At 34.5% G+C, this 26,437-nt stretch overlaps 1 protein-coding gene across 2 annotated transcripts in view; it reads left to right on the top strand.

Annotated features, from left to right (window-relative positions):
* Positions 1-26,437, top strand: part of LOC150103536 (intraflagellar transport protein 74 homolog) — a 124,275-nt gene that overhangs the window by 67,308 nt on the left and 30,530 nt on the right. For both annotated transcript variants that reach the window (XR_016548786.1, XM_090397652.1), the window contains exon 8: positions 22,905-23,090. Coding sequence is in view for 1 of the 2 variants with exons in the window: in XM_090397652.1 (XP_090253778.1) it covers positions 22,905-23,090 (186 nt within the window). In the remaining variant the exon portion in view is untranslated. The remainder of the gene's footprint in view (positions 1-22,904; positions 23,091-26,437) is intronic.

Consider the following 26,437-nt stretch of genomic DNA (forward strand, 5'->3'; position numbering starts at 1 on the left):
CCCTAGACCTACCTGGGGTGTACCAGGTCCCTTGCAGCTGTAAGCTGTCCTACTTCGGCCAAACATACAGGACAGCAAATATCAGAATTTCAGAACACAAGGACTACATCCGGTTTCACCAATACAGCCACTCTGGTCTTGCTGACCATGCTCTGGATACCTGCCATAGAATACGGTGGAAAAAAGCCAGGATAATACACCGTAGCAAATACAGATATGAAAGGCTTTTCATAGAATCAGCTTCAGCCCTAAGAAACGAACCAAACCTCAACAAATTTGGCTGCATGAGACTTCCTCAAATTTGGGAAACCTTCATCAGAAGACCTCCAGCCCAATCGTCCAAGAATACCAACATCGCCCGCTAGAGGGCACCATCAGGACTTTAGGAGAAATAATAGCTTCATTCTTCTTATTCATTTATTGTTTGTGCTGTGCCTGCGTGCACGTATCTTGTACCTAAGTTCTTGAAAATGGCAGCGTGACGTTGCCGAAATATAGAAATATATTAAAATTTATTTTAATGTATATCCTAGTACGTTGTAATTTCCTGAAATAATATAGTGAAAATATGCACTTTGGTGCGAGGAGATTTCCAAAGACATTTTATGTTGGTAGGATTGTGATATGAGAAACTGATGAGGCTAGGAGTTATGATGAATAGGAATGTGAATTTTGAAGCTCACATAAAAATTGCAAATCCAACCCAAAAAATAATTCTGATGTTGAAACAAACATTGACATCTAAGGATGAGGAAGTCTTGCCTCTACACAAGATTTGATATTAATGCACCTGGACAACTGTATAGATTTAGTTTCTTGGGTTTGGACGGGATAAAGAAGACAAGATTGCAGAAAGGGTACAAAGAAGAGTTGTAAAGATTATATCAGGATTAATGAATGTAGATTATGAGGATAGATCGACACTATATGTACACTGGTAAGCAAGTGAAAGAGGGCTGATGTGTTAGAGGTCTATAAACTCCTGAATGGGTGTTACAGGATATCATCTAATGAAATTTTTGATAAATGGTGTGTGTGTGTGAGGGGGGTGGGGGTATCCATGGAAGTTAGTTTGTGTACAGTTAAGAAAGGGGCAAGAACTAGATTTTTCTCTCACAGAACAATGAGTGAAATTAGAGAGAGAGAGAGAAAAATTAGTCTCTAAATTAGCTATATACAAGACAGTGTTCAAACCAGTTTTAACTTATAGATCTCAGAGCTGGGTTAGAAATAAAACACTTGATCATAGACTGGAGACCACAGATATGAGAGTTCTGTGGAAGATTATGGAAGTGATCTGATTAGCAGATCTAGTCTCAAGTAGTATGATCACTTAAATGCTTAAGGAAAGATTATCAAAACAAGTATTCTTTGCTAGGTTAACAGGAAAAAGACCCAAAGGAAGACCAAGATGTAAGTGGATTGATATAATAAAAAGTGCCTTAAAAGACAGAAATGTAATGTTGGAGTCTTGACAGATAACTGATTAATTTGGAGGAAAATTGTTGAATGGAACTTATTATTATGTAATTTTTTCATTTAATACTATCATAATATCCTATACACCCCTGAGTAATATCAGGAATATGATAATGATGAAAAATAAATAATAAAGAAATAAAATAGAATTAGAAAAAAAAACTGTAGAGTACAGTTTGTATATAGAGGCTAATGACTTCACAAAGAATTCTAATTTATAGTATAACCAAGTGAAAAAAAACTTTCAAAAAAAAAAAAAGGTAACAGATTATGAATTTGGTTGATGAGTTTCTATGTAGCAATAGGTTTATATTTTCTCATAATTTTGCCACTTTTTCAATATATTTGATGAATAATATATCTATTTCTAAGGCTGATAAAGGAAAAGCTATTGTAATCATGAATAAGACTGACTACGAGATAAAAGTATCCAGTCTTTTAGAAGACACCTCCACCTACAGGGAGATCACACATAATCCTACAAATTCACAGATTAAACAATTAAATAAATTACTTGATGAGGTTATCAGTTGGGACCCAAATTATGTGGATAAATTATGCATCTACTTTGGAAGATCTCCCCGTCTATATGGTCTCCCGAAAATCCATAAAGAAGCTATCCAGTATGACCAATCGTGAATTGCATTCATTCTCCTATTTACCGACTTGCAAAAGTCTTGTCTCGTTCTTTAAGTGGTCTCACTGGACATTCCAAATCCTACATAAAAAATTCAACAGATTTTCTGAAAAAATCATCATCATCATCAAATTCCTGCCATGTACCCTCAAGGGGTGTACAGGATATGATAGTACCACATGAAAAAAATTACATCATTATTAATTTCCTATCTACAATTTTCCTCCAAATCAGCCTGTTACTTGTCAACACTCCAACATTATCAGATCTTATATTTCTATCGTCTAAAGCACTTTGTACCGTATCAATCCACCTATATCTTGGTCTTCCTCTGGGTCGTTTTGCTGCCAACCTGGCAGAGAACACTTGTTTTGCTAATCTTTCCTCGCCCATTCTGTTTAAGTGACCATACCACCTGAGATTAGCTCTGCTAACGCATTCCTGGATGTTGACAATGCCAAGTTCTTAAACCAAAAATATAGAATGATGGTACAACATGACTGAAAAAATCAACGATTTAAAAATCAAAGAGTCTGAGATGTTAGTCAGTTTCGACATTGTATCTCTGTTTACCAATATCCCATTAGTCAACAGTCAATTTATTATATGAAGATTATTCTCCAGATATCGCAAAGATTTTCAAATTTGTTATCTGTTCAGATTATTTTAGTTGGAAAAACAAGTTCTACAAACAAGTTGAAGATACTGCCATGGGTAGCCCTTTGTCTCCACCTTTGGCTAACTATTTTTTGAAACAATTCGAAGAGACTATGTTTTCATCCATTCACCTTCAACCATCTCTTTGGTATCGTTATGTTGATGATGTTTTTGCCGTTTGGTCACATACTGAAGATGAGCTTTCCACCTTTCTACAACAGATAAATAGCCTTCATCCTCGTATGCAATGGAAAAGGAAAATTCTGGTACTTTATCATTTTTGGACATCCTGCTTACCCGAACTTCTTCTGGTACCTTATCTACAAGCATCTTTCGAAAGCCCACATTTACTGGCAGATACATTCATAAACAGTCTACTCACCATACATCTCAAAAATTTGGCATTCTTAAATCTCTAATTAATAGGGCACATAAAGTTTACTCTTCTCCAGAAATCTTACAAGAACTTTCCATCATTAAAAAGTTAATGGAATCTAATAATTACCACCCTAATCAAATCCAACAGATAATTGAATCTTATGTTCCAATACCTAAGGTTTCTTCAACAGTTCGCAGAGTTCCAATCCCCTACATTCCAGGAATCTCAGAACCTATAGGTAGAATTTTAAAAAAGTACCAATTGATTCCCACTTATATTCCTATCAACAAAATTTCTTCCTTATTGTCTTCTACAAAAGATAAACTGTCATCTCTGTCTTTGGCTGGCGTTTACCAAATTCCTTGTGAATGTGATGTTTCTTATTTTGAACAAACTGGCCACGTTTTATGGAAAAAAAGAATTAAAGAACATCAATATTATATTGATTACAACAAACCTCAAAAGTCTGGTCTAGCACAATACAGTATTACCACTACCCATAATATCCAGTGGGATAAAGCTGTTCTCCTTCATAGATGCAGGTTCAAATACGAACGCCTCTTTAAAGAAAGTTGTAAAGCTTTTTTACACCGACTGAATTTAAATTGAAATGATTGCTTCTCTCTCGAAGATCTGGGAGACTTTTATTTTATGTAATCGTTAAAAAACTAATTATCTTAAATATTAATTATTTATTAATTTCTTTCATTTCCTAGCTCGCAACAACATTGTATTTTAATAGGTGATCCACCGAATGTTTGCTACTTGTATTCTATTCCTATCTGCTTGTAACACTGAAGATGTACTATTAGTTTTAGTATGAAATAGCTACCTTATTTATTCATTTAAGTTATTACTGTGGACTTACGTGTTGTTTTTAATAATTATTTTCTGTGTTATTCTTGGATTGTATCCATTTAATAGGGGTGTTTGCTTGATAGTTTCTAATTCTTGGGAACAATTTTTGTGTTCTTGAGGCACTAAGGATTTAATATACCATGTTTTTTAGATGAATGGTGGGCTGATGCAGTGTGCATATAGTGTCCTGAAAAAGTTGGTTTTTGGTTGACTGAAGTGGAAATGGACTCATCCTGCTTCTGTTAGATACATATATCTAGAAAAGAGATTCCTTGTGGTGATTCTTTTTCTAGTGTGAACTTAATAGAAGAATGCAGGGTGTTATTTTATGCAGAAATGAATAGCGTCCCTGTTCTGTGTGACTCCAAACTGCAAAGACTATGTACTGCAGCCAGATTGATGGTTTTGGGGGGGAGGGGTTCCCAACCATCAATCAAGAGAGAAGATTCTTTCTTCCAGGTGTTCAAGATGGTTAAGTTAAGTGATAGTGGTGAGCACATTGCCATTCCTTCCACTTGTTTGATCCTTCCAAGTGAAGTAACTCAATAAAATAAATCAAATTTTACTGTGCTACCCATATGATTCTGTAATAATGGATATTGCACAGATTTCATTATACAAGAAAGTAATTGATGACAACAAGCAACTAATGATCTAACAAGATTCTTTCTTCCAGGTGTTCAAGATGGTTAAGTTAAGTGATAGTGGTGAGCACATTGCCATTCCTTCCACTTGTTTGATCCTTCCAAGTGAAGTAACTCAATAAAATAAATCAAATTTTACTGTGCTACCCGTATGATTCTGTAATAATGGATATTGCACAGATTTCATTATACAAGAAAGTAATTGATGACAACAAGCAACTAATGATCTAACAAGATTTTTGGATATGAGATTTGAGTTTATTTAAATTTTGGGGAAAGTATAGAGTTGTGGCAGGTTCCAAGCATGATCTGTTATATTTCTTTCTCACATTTTCTCAGGTATTTTTTATGTTCATCCAAATAGATCTTCCAGTTTGGCCAAAGCAGACCGATTTGAAGGGGATCTTGTAGGCACTACCAGGATAAGTATAATAATAAATATTATTATTATATGGGCACCTCCATGGAGTCTGACGATCCTTGATGATACTTGACTCTAACCAAGGTGTTATGTTAAAATTTCAGGATTTGTGAAGTGTTCTGTCATGAGAAAAGTTTGGGAAACGCTAGACTAGACCATTAATTTTGGGCATCATATTTATTGTGATAAAAATTTGTTACACAGATTCAGATTTAAATATGAGAATATTTAAATTTCCTGTTTCTGGAATCAACATAGCTCTGCAATATTTTCCATAACCTAAATAAATATGGCTGCATTACACTGCCAAAAATCTGGGAACCTGTGTGAAACCATCATTTGCTCATAGTGAGCAAATGATGGTTAGAGCTGCAGGATTGTCAGTCTACCTTATATATACATATTCTTATCTTTACATACAGTACCTTGGCAACAAAACATAATATTGGCTGAATACCTAAACAGTTGTTTAATTAGTTATTGTTCCCAGTGTTTCTTTCTTCCACAAAATAATGTGTCATAATCAGTGATGTACTTGCATGCTGGATTATTAAAAAAATTACATATGTATATATATATCCTACTGAAACCTCTAAAAGTACTATACTTTTTCTGTCATGTATGGAATTTTCAGTATAGTGATGTATTCTAGGGTGAGTTTGCACTGGTTCAGCTGCTGACTAATATTTCAAACCAGAATATCAACCATTAAGCATTAAAATAAAAATAAAATAAATTAAAAAAGGTTGCATTATTGTTATCAGAGACAGATATAAAATATTCATTTCCATATATTTCAGGCTTCATGTCCAGTCAAACTCTGCAAATACATCATTCAGAAGTCAAAGTTGGCCTCAGAAACTTAAGCTAGATGAAGGATATTTAAAACTATCAGAAAATTAAAAAAAAAAAAAAAAAAGAAAAAAAAAGAAAGAAAGAAGGATTTGTGACTTAATAGCAATCAAATCCAACCCTATCATTCTGTACATTTCCACAAACAGTGCATGAAATGGACTACAAATGGTCCATTGCCACAAACAAGGCTCTGGTAAATATTGTTTCTACAAAAGCATACTTTCCCTAGTTAGATGAAATATCAGCAATGCATGGGAAGCAGTGCATTTGAACTTCAACTAGATATTGAAGGTGTAAATGGTTTTCATTGTTTGATGACCTATGTATTGAATGCTTGAAGTGGTTCTTGTCACATTTAGTCTACAGATCAGAAAATTTCTGGTGTTTGAAATATCTGAAATGAAGGCTTTCATTCTATCTGAGACTTCCAGAGAGAGAGAGTCAAAGGCTCATTGAGGGAGACCATACATCACCCATGAAAGCTATCGCACCTTAAGCTCATTCACACTAGATGCACTTAACAATTCAACAGGCAAACTGTTCCACTCATTCACTGCTCAGTGAGGGAAAAATCTAGCTCTTACCCCTGTCTTAAGTTCACACAAATTTAACTTCCATGGATCTCCCCCATGTTCTCTCCCTTACTTCCATATAATGAAAAATTACATCAGACGATATCTTGTAACACCCATTCAAAAGTTTATAGTCCACCATCATATCATCCCCTTTTTCTCCTGTTTAGCAATGTCCACATATTATGGATTCCTCATAATCTACATTCCATAATCCTTATGTACTCTTTGCAACACTTCTTTGCATCCTTTTTTATCCCTTCCAAACCCAGGAGACAAAATCTATGCATAATCCATGGGTGCAGTCATATCAAGGCAAAATGAGTTCCTTATCCTTAGGTGTCATTGTTTGTTTCAACATTGCAATTATCCTCTGAATTGTATTTGCAATTTTTGCTATGTGACTTTTGAACTTCAAATCCAATTCATCATAACTCCAAGATCTCTAGCCTTGTCAAGTCTTGTAGCATAACCCTGCCAATATAAAATGCTAGTTGAAATCTCACACCAAAGTGCATAACTCTATGCTTACTAACACTGAATTGATAGACATATCGTTTGCTCACATTTCCAGCCTATTCAAATGATTCTGTAAGTGTTGTATATCATCCGTTATTTCCCTACCTATCTTTGCTTCACCAAGAAACAGTTGAACAACAGTGGTCTAAGCACTGATCATTGTGGTACACCACTGGTCACTTTAAATGTGGCAGATGTACATACACCATATATCACTTTCTGATACCTGTCTGTCAACCATCCACTTATTCATGTCAGAAGTTTATATTCCAATCCCATATTCTCCAGTTTATGCAACAGCCTTTCGTGTAATACTCTATCAAATGGATCACCTGTAGTGTTGCCAATTTAAGCTAACTCCAAAAATTTTAGTCTAGCACCTAGCTCCAAATCTATCTCCTTCAGAACTTGTTTCAGGTCTTTTTAGTTGTTTTTATAACCTGCTCTTAAAGAAATTGTTTTAAAAGTTTTCCAGATGTTCGCATTTGATAAAGAATTGTATTGTATATTTGGTGCAAGTATCATACATGTTTCAAACATGCCATGACATCAGTCAGTCATGTGGCCCAACAGTCTGCCGTTTTGCTGCCTTGAAGTTGATAGCGCCTCTACAAGTCTGTTGCTCAGTGTTCTGGTTGGTAGTTATGATAGCTAGTGGGAAGTTTTCAGAGACTCACTGTAATTCATTGCAGTAAAGCGTTGCATACTCTTCTTTAAAAATGAGCAAAGAGACAAATAAAGCTTACAAGGAAATTTTTAGGAGGGAGTGGTTGCAAATGAGAATGTTTAGTAAATGGCTCTGTGAAGTTCCTGGTGATGCTACAAAAGTCCACTGTAAGTTTTGCATTTGTATAGCCACTAAATATTGTCAGCTAGTTAAACATAGTGAAGCTAAGAAATATTTTGCTTCAGTTCCATATAAGGCTGTTCCTATTACAAACATGCTTGCGAAGAATGATGAGACAGCGAATTTTGAAGGCAATTAGCATTATTTCTTTGTTGTCACTCATTATTGAACAGTTGCAATCATCTAGTATATCTATGCAAAAATATCATCCCAGACAGTCAGATTATGCCAAAGGTAAAACACACCAAACCAAGTGCTGTGCAATTGTGAAGAATATCCTTAGTTTGAAGATCTAATTGCAGATTTTGGAGCTAGAAATTTCAGCTTACTAATAGATGAATCGAATGATATCACAGTGAATAAGATTTAGGAATTTCCATAATTTATTATAGCAAGAAATTCAACAAAAGTATGCATACATTTCTGAGCATGGTGGTTCTAGAAAAGTGTGATGCTAGTAATATTGTGGCTGCACTGAAAAAAAAGAGCTCTTGACCGAGAAATTGGACATTAAAAATCTCATTGCAATTGATACAGACAACACCAGTGTTATGGTTGGTGTTAATAACACCATTTATGAACAACTGAAGGCATATATTTCCTCCTTAATCTTAATTAGATGCGTATTCCATTCATTGCAACTGGCAATGTCTCACACTTGTGCAGAATCTCTCCCAAGAAAATTAGAATTTTTAGCTGCCAAAATGTATAAGTGATTTTCACATTCTTTTCAAGACAAGCAACATACAAAGAGTTTTATCAAACTATCAGTGAAAATGATGATGCTCTGAAAATTGTAAGCAACTGTGCAATGAGGTGGCTCTGTATTGAACTTGCAGTAGACAGAATTCTCAGCCAGTGGTTGGAATTAAAAACTCACTTCGAAGTCATGAGTGTGACTGAGAAATGTTACAAAGCTCAAATTTTGTGGGAAATGTATAAAGATGAAAGGAATCTGTTGTATCTTTTATTTTTGCATCCTGTTCTAATTCAGGTTCAGCAAGTTAACAAAATTTTTGAATCTAACAGTGCAGATAAGATGAGATTATTTGAAGACCTTTCTCATATGCTTCGCTCTATTGCAAATATGGTAGTGCTACCATCATCCAGAGTTGATCCTGTAGAGTCAGAGATTGATGACTATTTGGATCCCAAACCAAATCTTGGTTACAGATATGAAAGAAAAATTTCAGAGTTGATGATACAAAAAGAAATAACACAAAATGATGAGCACAATCTTAGAAATAGAGCAAGACAATTTCTTCTTGGTCTCTTCAAACAGCTTAAGCAAAGATTGCCTGAAAACTTGAATATTTTAAGAATGATTTATTTTTTTTCTGTTGATAATACCCTAAAACATATAAAAGAACCTAAGTTAAGGGGATAATAAATCCCTCATTATTTCAAAGCCGAATAAGAAACTCAAAGATCGAAATCTAAGAGTTTCATGCCGAAGGTTCTTCAGCATGAAACTCTTAGATTTCGATCTTCGAGTTTCTTATTCGGCTTTGAAATAATGAGGGATTTATTATCCCCTTAACTTAATTTACGTCGCCGAAAAAAATAGCCTCTTGGCTCTTTATTATATAAAAGAACCTGCTACTCCCATCTTAGAAATAATGCTGAAAACAGAAAAGATGTTGTTGCTGCTGAATACTAGTACAATGCTGTCCACTTAAATAAATGGACAAATATAGACGACAATGAGCTATTATGGGCTGAAGTATGAGAATACAAAGATGCATCTAGAAATGAATCCATTTAAAGGAAATGCTCAGTGTGCAATGAATTAATTAATACTGCCAAATTCTAGTGCAGAAATTGAACGCATTTTTAGTTTCCATGAATGTAGTTAAAACTAAATTAAGAAACGAGATAGAATTGCCAATGCTGACAGCTGTTTTGTCAGTCAAGTATGGCCTCATCTTAACAACAAATGCTGTAAAGACTGTCATTTACCAGCATCTACTGAGTAATATAGGAACGCTGGTGAATTAAGCCCAGAAGACCACTTGGAAGATGTCTTTAGCCACTCAAAGGCAAGTATCACTTCATCTTGACTAAAGTAAGTAACTGCTACTACTTCTAAAATTTTAGCTTCAAATTTTTATTTTCAATGCCTGTTTAGCTCTTTTCTAGCTTTTTTTTAAAGATTTGGCTGTTTTTAGTAATTTTCATTTGGCAACACTAATCATCTGTGTCCAACAGTGTCATAGTGTATCCATTCCCTTTGTCTAACATGACTTCCTTTTATTAAACTGATGTGTTCCTTGCAGAGTATAGCTTATCTGTCAATCTGTTTCTGTATGCTAGTTCTTACTAACTTCTCTAAAATCTTCGCCATAACTCCAGAGATACTGATGGATCGGTAGTTTGATGCACTGGTTTTTGCACCATCCTTATACAATAGGACTATCATACATTTCTTCCATTCCTATTGTATCTTTCTTGAGCTAAGACTCAAGTTATACAAATATGTTGAGAGCCAAATCAATTCAGCTGAACATTTCTTTAGCATATGTGCTGATATTCTATTTATCTCTTTTTCTGAATTTTTATCCAGGTTATGTAACAGCTCCTTATTCTCATGCATCTCTTTCTCTTTTTCTCTTCACCTGATATAGTAGCACTGTGTACCATACTACATACACTTGGTTGATAGATTTTATCAAAGTGAGGACTTGTTATTTGAATGATCTCATCAGCTTCTGAGATACCATCTGCATTCGGTAAAGTTATTCTTGACATTCTGTATTGAGATCACATAGTAATATAAATAGTTTATTAAAAAATAAACAATTAAAAACCCAACATTTCATGCATTGTAAGATTTGCTCATCAGGGGTAATGGTACATAAAAGTTTTACACAACAAAAGCTTATTGACAATTAATTACACATATTAGATGTTTTTAATAACTTCATAACTGTTAAATAAAATGATAAACCAGAAATCAAATGATATATTCATTACAACATAATGTTGGACATGTTGGAACATTGCTAGTTATTGTCACATTCTAATTAAATTTTCTAGTAAAACAGTTATTAATTAGGTCCACAGTTGTTAAATTTTTGATGAAGGCAGACTACACTTGATGTAAAATTAAACCTTGATTCTTTAAATTTTCTAGTAAAACAGTTATTATCAATATATGACATTTTTGTCTGTTGCCAGAGAACTTGATGGTCAGTGGTGGCTGTGTGGAATGCCAGACCTGATTTGTGTTCCCTTCTTTTTTCAATGTCTTTTACTTGTTCAAATATGCGGATCTCTCCCGACCTTCCCTTCTGGCCTACATAGCAAATGCTACAAGCGCAATGAATCTCATAGATGCCTGGTTTTTTCATGGGGTGATGTGGTGGTTTTGGTGGATGTAGGAACTTTGGATAATTAAACTCGCCCATCATGTTTATTTAGTAATGCAGTTTGCTGTCACTAGGAACTGATTCACTAGGTCTGTAACAACACCCCACTATTTATTTGATCTTGTTAGATTCCACCTCACACCAGATGGCTTCAGACTTATTGCCGCCATGAAAATTGTTACTAGTATTGCAGTCATATTCTACCTAACTGGACTCAAATCATCCAGTATCATTAGCAGCACATCCTTCCTCTTCTATCTTGTTTATCCTTCCTAAAAAATATTGTATCTTTTACACTTGATACAGTTAGTATAGCCTTTGATAGCCAGGTCTCGCTAATGCCTACAATTTGGGTCCAGTTGGGCAACTTGCAAATCTCCATTCTTATCTGATGCCTTGCTTATGCTGACATCCTTGCACTTGCTTAAGAAGTCTAAACTGGACAAACACACAATTATTTTTTCATCAATAATTTCATGATAATATGCATTCCTCTCATTAATAGTTACATAACATTGTTGTTCATTTGCACAGATTCTCACCATTCCTCACATAATTTAGTTTCCTTGACTCTCTAAGTTAGGTCTCATCTAATTAAGAATTTTCCCAGACTCCTGATGCCAAACACATTCAAGTGTGGGCCATCCCTCTTATACAAATCCATTCTTCCATAAACTCACTCCATGCATATCCACATACTCGCATCCATTGCTACATATAATAGATCTTGGATTTAAAAAAAAAAAAGAAAAAAAAAATATATATATACAGGGTGTTCGGGATAAATTCGGAATAAATCCTAAAAAATATTGTATCTTTTACACTTGATACAGTTAGTATAGCCTTTGATAGCCAGGTCTCGCTAATGCCTACAATTTGGGTCCAGTTGGGCAACTTGCAAATCTCCATTCTTATCTGATGCCTTGCTTATGCTGACATCCTTGCACTTGCTTAAGAAGTCTAAACTGGACAAACACACAATTATTTTTTCATCAATAATTTCATGATAATATGCATTCCTCTCATTAATAGTTACATAACATTGTTGTTCATTTGCACAGATTCTCACCATTCCTCACATAATTTAGTTTCCTTGACTCTCTAAGTTAGGTCTCATCTAATTAAGAATTTTCCCAGACTCCTGATGCCAAACACATTCAAGTGTGGGCCATCCCTCTTATACAAATCCATTCTTCCATAAACTCACTCCATGCATATCCACATACTCGCATCCATTGCTACATATAATAGATCTTGGATTTAAAAAAAAAAAAGAAAAAAAATATATATATATACAGGGTGTTCGGGATAAATTTGACATATTTATAATTAATTATATTTTTCCGTAAGTTACATGTATTAACACACACTTCTCTTCATTTAAAAGTTTGGACCCTTCTTCATTCATATACAAGATGTCAGAAAGGATGGATAGCTGGAACCCACCTGAATCATGGAAGAGAATAACTTGTATCATGATGATTCGTGCCCGCCATCAAAATAAGGATATTACGACTGCTGCCCAATGCTCCCTGAATACAGTAAAAACAATCAGGCATGAACTAGAGACTTGCAATGGTGACTACGAGGATGTAGCAAGAAGAAAGATCCCTAGCAGATGATCTGATTGCGTTCGTACAGCAGAATTCCTCGCAAATCTGCAGGAACAGGTGTTGAAGAACCCTGGCATTGGAATTCGGGTTTTGTTCGTGGAGTTGCTAACTGTAGTCAAGCCCTGGATAACAAGGGTAGCCAATGGTATGTATGGCAGCAGGATTCGGCCCCTTGCCACACCTCTGGGAAAAGTCAAAAATGGTTGTCTGAAAATTTCTACGACTTCACCAGTCCAAATGTTTGGCCTCCAAACTCCCCAGACCTTAACCCCATGGATTATTTTGTATGGGGCGCAGTTGAAAAAGACACCAATCGCACTTCCAGTAATACAAAAGCCCAGTTAATGGATAAAATTAAAACAGTTTTTGCGGCCCTTCCCAGGGAGACTGTAGCATCAGCTTGTTCGAGGTTCCGAAGCAGGATTGAAGCTGTGATCGATGCTAATGGTGGTTATTTTGAGTAAATCTTGTTGATAGTATTGTAATTAACTCTGCCTGTAATGTTTTTTTGTCAATTCATTAAATTTAATAGATACAAAGAAGATTTTCTTTTTCCTTACGAAACTGTCAAATTTATCCCGAACACCCTGTATATATATATCAGAAGTTAGAGTATTACAGAATTGAATTCTGGTAAAGACAAGCATTGGAGAATGAACAGATGACATCAGTGGCTGAACCATATTTTTAATATCTTTATTAAAAATGAAAATATTAGAACAGACTATTGCCATTGTTAAATTTCAAGAATGTATAAACAGAGTTTACATGAACAAACCATCTTAGATGAGATGGTATGGTGACTTAAACAGAATGGTAGATAAATGATTATCAAAACAAAGTTTTTTAAAGTAGAAGTACTGGAAAGAGAACCTAGTGAAAGACAAAGAGATATAGATGGAATGATCTAGTTAAGGATTTATTAGAAGATAGAAGAGTAAAGGCTGATCAGGTTACAGATATGACTAATTATAGCCAGTTTGGAAGAAAAACTGTTGATTGGGAACTTGTAATTGTGATGTACAAATGACAGTGCAACATAATGTGATCATATCACCAGAAAGTGATGATTTTTATATTTCATTAAAATTTTTTTCTTAGTCCCTAGAGGACATTTGGTGCCTGGCATTTGAGAAACAGTTCTTGATCTTTGTTTTGTTTTTGTAGTGATTAGCAATATTAATTATGCTTTGGTAAAATTTTGTTTATTTTTTATACCTTAGCATAACTGTGGAGCTTTGTCTGAATGAATTATGTATCTGAATGAATGTGACACCCTTTCAAGAACTTAAGAAAAATGAATTTCTTAAGTTCTTGAAAGGGTGTCACATTTTCCCTCAGTTGGTGAGAGGGACCATGTATTACAGTATTACAGAATCGAATTCTGTAATACTCTAAAATGAGATGATTGCCTGTTTGATGGCCAGCCACATGAAGACCTCTGTGAGAAAAGGAAATGGAGAAAGATGGTAGATTGATGATTGCTGCATAGGACATAATTGAAATATTGAGTAAACAGTTCATCTGGGTGTTTCGTCCTCATCAATGTGAAATTATGAGAAACTCAAGTATAGGAGAGGCTGGTTTAATTATGAGTGAGCAGGAGATATATGAGGATTTGAATAAGCTTGATGTGAATAAGGCAACAGAAGTGATGATGTATCATCATGTGCCTTAAGAGAATGTTCCAGAAAGTTGGCAGTAGCCTTGGCTTACCTCTTTAATACGAGTTTTGCAAAAGCATAGATCCCAAGGGAAGGGGGGGGGGGGTAAAATTGTTTCACTTCACAAAGGTGGTGATAAGGCAGTGGCTACAAATTATAGGCTAATCTATATATCTGGAGTTATGTTTGAGGTATTGGAAAGGTTTGTGAGAGATACAATACAGAAATGGGTTGACTCTATGATTAATTAGCACGAGTTTGTTAAAGGGATGTCATATTTTAAAGTGATGACTGCATTGGACAGGAGATGCATATACAATAGTATACTTAGATTTTACAAAGGCTTTTGATAGATTGCCACATGAGAAGCTGCTAACTAAATTGAAACAGATTGGAATGGATAAACAGACTAGTGAGTTAGATAGGTGACTGGTTTTCAAATAAATATCAGCAAGTTTTGTGGTGCAGTATCCCAAAAGAGGAAAATCTACTAGTGCTGCAGGGTCATTGTTGTTCAATTTGTATATTAATGATATTGGGAAGGGTTGAATTGGAGATATACAACTGTTTGCAGATGATGCAAAATTGAGGACAATGAAGAGTCAAGCACATGTTGTGGCCTTACAGAACAACTTCAATAAATTGTACGAGTGGGAAAGTGAGAAAATGTCAGTTCAATAATGCAAAGTAAGTGTAAGGTTCTGAACTTTGGCAAGCAACATTGGGATGCAAAGTGTACACTTCTTCTTTGGCTTTAATCACCATTCTTTTCACTTGTCTCTTAATATTGTTATATTCCTCTGTGTTCTGAAGGGTTTTACTACATATCTATCTCTTATGCTCTCTCTCCTTTTCTTCTATCTTTTCCTTCACTTATCCCCATCCATTTTCTCACCTCTTCAGCAGCCTCATGTACATGTTTCTTTAAATGGTCATACAACTCAGATGCAGATCTTTCTCTCTCTGGTTAAATCCAGTTTCTGCTCATGACATCATTTTTATAAATTCCATATACTATTATCTTGTAAGAGTCCTGTTTTTTTTTGTTTGGGGATCTCAATAACAATTCTACCATCATCATGTGTTGCATTTAGTTTCCTAGATCTCATCATTATCATCAAATTCCTGTCATGTACTCTCAAGGAGTGTACAGGATATGATAGTACTACATGAAAAATTTACATCATTACTAACTTTCTATGTACAATATTCCTCCAAATCAGCCTATTCCTTATCAACACTCCAACATTATCAGATCTTATATTTCTATCATCTAAGACACTTAGTACAGTATCAATTCAATATCTTGGTCTTTCTCTGGGTCGTTTTCCTGCAAACCAGGCACAGAACACTTATTTTGTTAATCTTTCCTCGCCCATTCTATTTAAGTGACCATACCACCTGAGATTAGCTCTGCTAACACATTCCTGGATGCTGACAATGTCAAGTTCTTTCCTAATATCCTCGTTTTTAATATGATATTGCTATTGATGCCATCTGTTCACGCCTATAATCTTTCTTAGGTCTCTCATATCTGCAGTCTCTAGTCTTTGGTCAAGTGTTTTACTTCTGACCCAGCTCTCAGATCCATAAGTTAAAACTGGTTTGAACACTGTCTTGTATACAGCTAATTGCTAATTTAGTGTTCCGACTAATTTCTCTCTTATTCCATATGAATTTATTCAGTTGACTTCCTACCATACCAGCTTTGTTGTTTATGTTGTCTATTTCCATATTTAATTTACCATCTTCACTAAAAATCCTGCATAAGTAGCTGAAACGTTTTACTTGTTCTATAGGTTCTCCATTCATAACGCGGTTGACATTTTCAACGATTCTGCCTATTTTCATTGTCTTTGTCTTTTTATTGCTGACCTTCATACCATATCTATTACAACAGTTATTCAATTTAGTCAGGGAATCTTGCAGACTTGTAGCGGATTTATTTAGAAGTATAACATCGTCTGCATAAAGCAAAGAGCTGACATTAACATCTCCAATTTTGATATCATGTTTAATACCACTTTCCTTCATAATGTGATCCATGTAGATAATGAATAACAGAGGGGATAATGTGCATCCTTGTCTCACACCAGATTTAACATTAAACGATCTTCCTATACTTCCTTAAATTCTAACTGCTGACTTGCAACTCAAATAAAGACTAAGTATTGCTTGATATAATACTCCATTGACACCATATAACTGTAGCGTATTGAATAGCTTCTCTCTTGACACCTTGTCATATGCCTTTTCCAGATCGACAAAACTTAATATAGATCTTTGTTATATTCCCATGCTTTCTCAACTTTTTGTCGTAAAATGAAGATCTGATCCTGACAGCGTCTATTTGGTCTGATTCCAGCTTGTTCTTCACCAAACTTTTCTTCCACAATTCTTCTCAACCATTTCTCAAGTATACTTGCGTAGATCTTGCCAGGAACACTCAGTAGGGAAATACCTCTGAAATTCTCACATTCAGTTTTATTTCCCTTTTTATATATGAGTACTATGAGAGCTCTACTCCAGTCATCGGGAATTCGTCCCTCTGTCCAGACTTTCTGAACTATGCAGTGCATCCACTGTAAGACTTTTATACCACCATACTTCAGCATTTCTGGTCAAATATCATCTACTCCTGCCGCCTTTCCACATTTCAAGCCTTTGATGGCTTTTTCTACTTCAAGTATGGATATGTATTCCTGACTGTATGCCTGTTGAGTGTTTTTTACCACTGTGTTATCACTGCTTGTTTCATTTAGCAATTTTTCGAAGTAATTATTCCATACTTCAAGGATATCTTTTTCCACTATTTTCTCACAAATCTCCAAGGTTTGGTTTGTCATCTTTATCATCTCTAACTAATTTTACCTCCATTTCTGAGCTTCTTCAACAACCTCCTGAATATCTTACCACCTTCTTGATATTTATTTTCCATGTTCTTGCCAAAGTCCTCCTCCTATGACTTTTGTTTAGCTAATTTTACACAGTATTTAGCTTTCTTACATTTGTCTCTGTATTATCTAAGAGCACAAGCTGACTTATTTGCAGGAACTTTTGATATGCTTTCTTCTTTACCTTCACTGACTCTTTAATTTCCTGTGTCCACCATGGAGTTCTGATTTTTCTATCCTTGCAGATAACCTCACCACATTCTTCTCTGGTGAATCAATCAGTGTTTTCTTCAAAGCTTGCCACTGAATCTCCAAGGTTTGGTTGTTGTTCTCAAACCCTTTTATTTTTTCTTCAATAATCTTTGTGCATTTTAGTCTATAGTTCACATCTGAGAGCTGCTCTCAACTTTTATTCGCTTTAAAACTTTCTTACATGTTATTCTTTTCAATATGAAATTCAATTTTATCCTGCTCAAGACTAAATAGTGATCACTTCCAATTTCAAATCCTCTGTACACACTGGTGTCCTGCACCAATGAGAAAACATCACTATCAACAATAACATAGTCAATGAGACTTTTCTTATTCCTTGCCTCTTCTCTCCATGTGAATTTGTGCACATTTTTATGTTGAAACATGGTGTTAGTAATATCCAGTCCATGTCCTGAGCAGAAATCCAACAGATATTTGCCATTATTATTAGCTTTGCTCATTTCTCCAAATTTTTCCAAAATATTTTTGTATGTCTCACAATCATTTCCTACTCTGCTATTTAGATCCCCAACAAGGACCAACTTTTCATTTTTCATTGTGTCAGTTGCTTTCTCTAAAGCATCAAAAAATTCCTCCACTTCTATCTTAGTAGAACCTTCTGTGGGACCATAGGCACAAATGTCTCATTGTCCAGTTCCCGATTCTCATATTTGCCCACATCACTCTACTTGAGGATGCCTGCCATTTAAGAAGATTAGCCTCGTATTTAGTGTTGAATACTATGACTACTCCTTCTTTTCCTTGATTGTTATTGCCTGAATATGACATTTTGTATTTATTGCTCAGAAAGATCTCACCAGTTTTTTTTTTTTTTTTGTTGTTTTTGTCTTTTTTGTTTCAGTCACCCCTATTATGTCGATCTGGTACTTATCTAATTCCTCAGGTAGCTCCATTTCTTTGCAATTCAGGCTTCTTATGTTGATAGTACCGATATTGATCTCTGGTGGTGTTGAGTTGGGGTGGGTTTAGGATTTGTTCCAGTAACTGACTTTTTGCTGTTTGCCCTAGTTTCCTGGTGAAAACAACGGGGGCCTTGTTTAACCAGGCGATGCCCCAGCCAGCATGAAATTCTGTCATGTTGTATCATCATTTTGTATACTGGTTTAAGCCAATAAGAATACAATTTGGTCGGCTGAATCCCAAATTGCCAGCCCATCCTCGTTCGTTCAGTATCCAGATACCCAACAAGGTGTACCACGAGAAGGTGAGGATTGGACATTAGGTCAGAAGTCCTGGTCGGTTCTCTGCATTCCTTTTAAAGGCTATGTGGAGGTCTCCACTCAGTTATATAGCTTTGACCCTTAAGACATCTAGTTCCTAGATGTGACATGAAAAAAAATCTTGATAGTGACCTTATAAAAATATCACCAATTAAAATTATTTGTGAAATTGTGATAAATAACTGATATAAAAGAAAGTGATGGAATTACTGAATTCAACTCTCATGAACACCATAAAAATTCTGTAAAAAAATGCAGGCAGCAGAAATTTATCGCATGAAAGATAGTAGAGTGAATTTATTGTTGAGAGATGCCATCTATAAATTCACTTCTTAATGAGCTTAATTGCTCCTCTGTCTTGTGGCAATAGAGTCAGGAAGCTCCTAGGGTTGCTGTCTCCAGATGTAAATATTATTAGTATGAATAGCTTTGCAATATATACAGAATTAGCAGTGCTGTTCAGAGATGAAAGAATGCTTGGAACAGGAATGTGATTATTTTTTTTTTATAAGCAGGTGTGACATTTCTGTGAATAAATATTGGGAATTACTCCAACATTGTCTACCTTAGTGATCTGTGTATTATAGAAGATAAGGTTTGGGGAAATTAATTCCTTTTCTGTGAGAAATTAATATGGCTTTGATAATTAAAATGGTTGTTGTATGTCCAGTAAAAAAATGGTTACATTGTGGTATTCTGGAATTTTTGTTAGTTTGTGTTTATCAATTAAAAAAGATGAGTGTAACATATATTGTTGCCAAGATAGAGCAGGGAATGGGTAGGTGAAAGAGTGGAGTCATGATCTCATTCTATCATTAGATTTGTTCCACCATTAGATGTATGCAACCAGAGATAAATCTGGCAACTTAATTGTAAAAGGTAATTATAAATCTCATCTCATCTTCTTTATACCCTCTTTTACCTTGCAGTGTCGAGGGTTTATTAATCATCAGACCTCAAACTGTTCACAGGATAAGGTGGTCAGCCCTATATTATAAACCATAAAATGAGAATTTGTTTAATTGGCTTTTTTTTGTCAAATGTTCATTAAATGCTACACCTGATGTAAAGAGCAACTATTCAAGTTTCTCCAAACGTATGGTATATGTTCAAGGTGGGATGTAAACAGTAGTGTGTTGATCCATTTTTAACAACCTTTGCTAAAACACAACAGCAACAACAACAAAAAAAAAAGACCAAGAGTATATATGCATACTCTATATATTTATTATGAGTTTTATTGATTTACAACAATTTAGAATACAAAAATTGTATTCCAATATAATAAAAATTTTTTATTTAATTTCCATATAGAAAATTGAGCTCTTATATTGGTAGCTAATCTGTGGCAATTCAACCATGATTTGACAAATGGAGTTGCATCCCACTCCACTAATTCTTTTCCCAGTATAAATTTATCATCATTAAATCCAGTATGTGATCTTTTTTTAAACAGTTTCTCACCTTCAAGCATATTATGTTCATTAAACTGAAACCTCTTTCAGCTTCAGCGATACTAATTGCAATAATACTCTTTTTAGTTTCTTGAATGCTTATAGGGATTAAAACATTTTTTGATTCTATTTTATTATCTACAAAATCCCAGAAGAAATTGTTCAAATCATCAATTTCATATTTTAAAATTTCACTTAAATGGTACAGTTCCCCCCCCCCCCCCCATCATGTATCCATGGTGAAGTTAGTTTTTCGTAAGGCCTGGTAGATGATGGTTCTGATAAATCGAAGTAATTGAAAATGTTTCCATTATTTGATAAAAGATGTAAATTCATGTGTTGAATAATATTTTTTAGTAACATATTCCTAGGAAGAGCATTGAGTTTATTATTTTTATTAAATGGAATAACTTTAAACATATCCGATTTAATCAAACCTTCAACTTGAGATTCATGTTTTCCAGTAACCAGCCTTTAAATTTTCCAAATCTCTTCTTATTGTGTGTGTTTGATTAATTTTTGCGCTTTGTGAATGGTAGTTGATCTTGACTAAAATGCAATTCAAATTAATGAAAATTCTTCAAAAATGTCTATCATTAATGCAGGGCCTTGCAAAAAAATTAATGTTAGCTAACCTCTTTGCCACTGTGGATTAAAGTGTACTGTTTTACAATTTATAGACATTCTTGGTAAGCCAGCTCCAACACATCACTGTATAAATAAGATCCCTTGTATATTGACATCAGAAAATCCATACTGACCATTCATTAGTTGAGAAGTTTCCAGATATTGCACAGGTTGTTATACATTTCTCTGTTATTTTGGAAGGAATCAGAATGAATGCAGTAAGACAGGAATTGGATGATAAAGATTTCTCTTCTTCTTTTTTTTTTTTTTTTTTTTTGTTTTAGAAACAGTTGAGTATATACTAATTTCTAAATTGCAGGATTCTTCTTTTCCACTAGTAGAATAGGGAATGTGAAGAAGCAACAGAAGGCAATGCAACTCTGGAGCACAAGCCTTCGGAATCTGAGAAGTGCCTTCAAGAGCCTTATTAATATCTGAATTTTTTTAAATAACGAAACCTGTGGTGCATTCATAATTAGAAGAAACACACGTATAAACCACAGTGAAAATTATTTAATTGTAAATATTTCATCCTAAGTATCTTAGGACATCATCAGTACAGTATTTAAACAAAAATTAGGAATAACATACAGTTAGGGCGCATGATTACAATAGAATCTCATGAAAACATGCATAACGTGCTAAAGTAGTACAAAAAAAAAAAAAAAAAAAACGTTAATTATTTAACAGTTTTGTATGATAATTTCCCATACTTTAGGAATAGTAAGAACGTCGTTGCGGTTTAGGTTTGGTCTGTGTAGTAGGGCTTCAGAACTTTCTTTGTATAAACATTCATGTTTAAATAAAGATCTATGTAAAAGTTTAGCCTTTTCCCAATGGATCCTATGGTTTGGATTTTCAATTCCGTGTTGAGAGAGGCCAGATTTCTGCGGTTTAAGAAGACAAATGTGGTCTTGATGTTCCGAGATACGTTTCTGAACAGACCTACCTGTCTGTCCAAAGTAAGATAATTTGCATGAGCATGGAATCTCATAAACACCAGGTAACATCAAGGGTGAGAATTTGTCCTTAGGAGAAGGTAATAAGTTGTAAATTTGGTTGATAGGTTTGTAAGTAGTGGCAAAATTGTATTTCTTCATAATTTTAGAAAGACGTTCTGAGATGCCTTTAACGTAAGGTATGGGAATCCTATGCACTTCTTCCTGTCTGGTTTGATGTATGCAGAAGTGACTGATGATTTTTTGAGTTGTTTTGGGATTATATCCATTTAGGATGGCTGTATTTTTGATAACTTCTAATTCCTGGTTTAAAGATTCTTCAGAGGAGCAGAATTTGTGTGCTCTGGAAACTAGTGATTTAATAATGCCAGATTTCTGAGATGGATGATGAGCAGAAGAATTGTGAATGTAGCGACCTGAGAATGTAGGCTTGCGAAAGACGGAAGTGGCGATGGAACCGTCTTCTTTTCTTTTGATGTGTAAATCCAAATAAGAGATACCCTGTGGAGATTCTTTTTCTAACGTAAAGTTGATGCGATGATGAAGAAGGTTAATTTTATCTAGAAACAGTTGTAATTCAGGTTCGGGATGATTCCATACTGCAAATACGTCATCGACATATCTTAGCCAAATAGGAACAGCAGTGGGATCTCCTTTATCACCAAACCTAGCAAATTTGTTTCTAGAACACCTTGAGGAAAAAATATTCACTTTTGAACCCAAACCAAAAATTTGAATTATCGTTATTGGATACCATTTTTCTCCTGGCATTAGATTCAGATATGATCTTCAGATACAGATTATTGCAGGAGATTGCGAAGTTTCAGATGAGTTGAATTCATTAGTGTTCTATATTAATTTTCATTCAGAAGCTTCCTTTCAGAATTGTTTTAATTCAATAGTACAACAAATGATTTTAGTGAAATATTTTTGTTTAAAAAATAAATATTTTTCTTCAATTCAGATTGAACAACTTGAAACAAAAATTCAGCAGGAGTTAGAAACATTACAACAAAAAATCAATACTATGGAAAAAGAAATGGTGATATATAGTGATCTTGATAAACTGAAAGCAGCTGCTGAAGAGAAGAAGCAAAGACTGGGTGAGGATGAGAAGACTTTGCATAAAAGAGCAGAAGTTTTTAAAAAGGTAACATGTTTTTATTTTGCAATTTATTTTATTGTAATACTTTAGTGATTTCTGAACTTTTTGGATTTTGAATTTGTTATTTTATGATGGGCCAAATAGCTATCACATAATAATTAATGTAACTAACCTGTTAATGTACTGTGGGAGGGGAATCAAATGGCTTTCTCAGTTAGCTGGGTGTAAACAACAGCTTAGGACTGAATCATAATTTTGACACTGTATTATGTAATGGATTTTTGTTATGTTTACATCCAAAGTTGGATGTAAATATATGAAACTTATAAAAGGTGTAAGAAAGCATTAACAGTATTGTGTTTAAAAAAAAAAAAAACTTTGAAAAATTGAAGGAAGCAATTTCAATATGGGATATGATATGTTTATGTCATATTTTAAAGGGAAATGTGTTTTAGTTTGCAGATGCAAACTGCCACTTATTTTCCAAAACATCTAACACTGAAGCCAATTTATTATGCCTGATCATTGCATGTATTGTTCTGGGTGGTTTGCTTGTTTTGCATAATGAAAACCCTGAGATTCCAGTGGGGGGGTCTACTACATCCATATATGAGATGTGGTGGATAAGTTTTTATTCTCATCTCATTTTCTTCTCTCAATGTACCTATTTTTTTCATTTGACTGCCATTTTGCTAGTACACCACATTTCACTTTTTCATTAAATAGACCTTTTGCTATTTGAGGCAAAAATACAAAATTGTAAAAACATCTAATCCTGCATCCTAAATACTAAATTCTATACTACTTTTAAAATAGTGAGAAACAAAATCTTATATAAACTTCAGTGCAGCTCCTATTGAAAATAATTATTGCTTTGAGAAATTGAAATGTGTTGATTTTTAAATGAAACTTTAACTAGACATTTATTGAAATGGTTGAATTTTTAGGTGGTATGTGAATTTTGAATTTGAGACTACCACCATGCTTGTTGGAGGCATGCAGGGTCACAAGCATATGTGCAAGTTTTATGCCACACAAAGGTGCCATGAAAAGGGCATTTTAAAATTAAGTTTTAAAAATTAATTCTCCATTCTGAACTCCCTATCCACATGTGTTTGCTTACATCAGATTTCACTTCTTCCGAAACAAGTACCGGCTATCAGTTCAGAAAAAGCATACGTATTGTGCAATCTAAAACTGTCAACACCACTGACATCTTCTGGTGAGCATATTGTCGCAGTTCCAGGAAGCTTAGTGTAAGAAGTACAAGCTGAGCCGAGTCTTCTTCTATGTAGTTATAAATCAACATCTTTCCTTTTGTAAGTTAAAGCTTTGTAGTCATCTGAACACAATGTTCGATTTTTGAAATACTGGAATGTTTGTGATAATGTCCACAATGACTGCGGGAAGGATTTCATTACTGCGTTAATTGTGATTGGTGTTCTCTACTGTTGTATATATGTGAAAGTATAGTCCGATTTTCAAGAATGGCAAGCAAAACAATATACAAAATTCTTTTTTCATTCTGATAAATTTGTTTTAACATTAGATTTGTTTAAAAACTTTTTGTACATTTTTATCAAGGAGATGGCAAAAAATTATCAAGAAGAGGGTGCCAAAACCTTTTTGCACAAAGATGTCTTTACATGTCAGCTGCAGTACTGGAGGCAAGTGATTTGAAAATGATTATTTCTCTAGGGCAAGATTTCCAGATTATCTAACTCTTAGTCCAAACATGGTTTAATGTACTATAAGTTTATAATCTTATCTCTTAGTTTATTTTTCGGGGAGAGAGGCATACTCAGTTTTGTACTGAGTTATGTGCCATCCGGTTGTTTTCGACTCTTGGTGATCTTGTGAACAAAGGCTATCCATCCTACTCGGCCTCTTATTTTTTCTTTCAGTAATTTGTGGTGCTCCTTTTCTCATTCCCTCAATTTTCCCCAATATAACTGCCTTTTCCAATGATTCATCAGCTTGCATAATATGTCCAAAGTACATCAACTTCTGTTTAGCAATCATCTCCTTCAAGGAGCATTCTGTCTTTATATTCTTTAAAACCTTCTTATTGGTTATTCTTGCAGTCCATGAGATTTTTAATAGTCTCCTCCCCACCCATAATTCAAATGAATCAATTCACTTTCTATCTTTCTTCTTAATAACCCAGCTTTTGCATCCATATATCACTACTTACCATTGCTTTGACAATTCTAACACTTTTGTGGCCTTGCTCACATTTCTATCTTTCATAATTTTTGTTAGGTTTAGCATCACTTTTTTCACCATGACTATCCTTCTTTTAATTTCATCTTCACATTTACTATCATTTCTGATTCTGCCCAGTAAATCATAACTTTCAACGAATTTTATTTTCTCTCTCTCTCTCTCTCTATTGTAAATTCGTCTAAATTGCCGGAAGCCATTGCTTTTGTTTTGCTGATATTTAAATTAAGCCCAGCTTTGGCACTTCCTGTCTTAACCAGTACAATCAGCTGCTCCAAATACAACAACCCTCTTAGTTTCTGCTAAGAGGGTTGTATCATCTGCATATCTTAAATTATTTATTTTCCTGCCACCAATCTTAATTCCAGCTGGATCTTTGTCTAAATCAGCCATTCTCATAACATATTCAGTATAAATATTAAAAAGGTAGGGCCACAGTACACAACCTTGCCGCACCCCTTTTTCTACTCGAACACTCTGTTTTTCTCCAAAGACTGTTTTTACTGAAGCTTCTTTGTTGTCATACAGCTCTCTTATCAAGAGAATTAGATGTTCAGGTATTCCCATTGATCTCATTACAATCCCAGTCTGTTGTGATCCACACACAGTCAAAAGCTTTCTTATAATCAATAAAACAAATGAATACTTCCTTCTGAAATTCTCTTGTTCCTTCTATAATCCATCTCATGTTTGCTATTTGGTCTCTAGTTCCTCTATCTCTCCTAACGTTATGGTATTTCTCTATTCACATATGGCTCCAACCTTTGTTGGATCACTTTCAGCATAACTTTACTTGCATGTGAAATTAAAGCGATAGTTTTATATTCATCATAATCTCTGGTATTTGATTTTTTGGAGATTGGGATGATTACTGATGTTTTCCAATCTCTAGGCAAAGTGTATTTTCTTCCAAAACCTGTTGAGAAATTTTAGTCAATATATTCACTACTTCATCCCTGCTCTCAGTAATTCCACTGATACACCATCAGCTCCATGAGCTTTTCCTTTTGAAAAGTGAACTGATATTAGCAATGGAACAGCTAATATTACTTCACTTTTCATTATCATGAGTTCCGCAACAAATTCTACCCTTTCAAATTCTTCTTCAATATTATTATCTTTCTTGTACAAATCCTCTACATACTCTTTTCATCTTTTTTTTCATTGCT

The sequence above is a fragment of the Typopeltis vanoorti genome, chromosome 9 (genome assembly GCF_054136105.1).
Source record: "Typopeltis vanoorti isolate ZY-2024b chromosome 9, IOZ_Tvanoo_1.0, whole genome shotgun sequence".
NCBI classification, from domain to species: domain Eukaryota; kingdom Metazoa; phylum Arthropoda; class Arachnida; order Uropygi; family Thelyphonidae; genus Typopeltis; species Typopeltis vanoorti.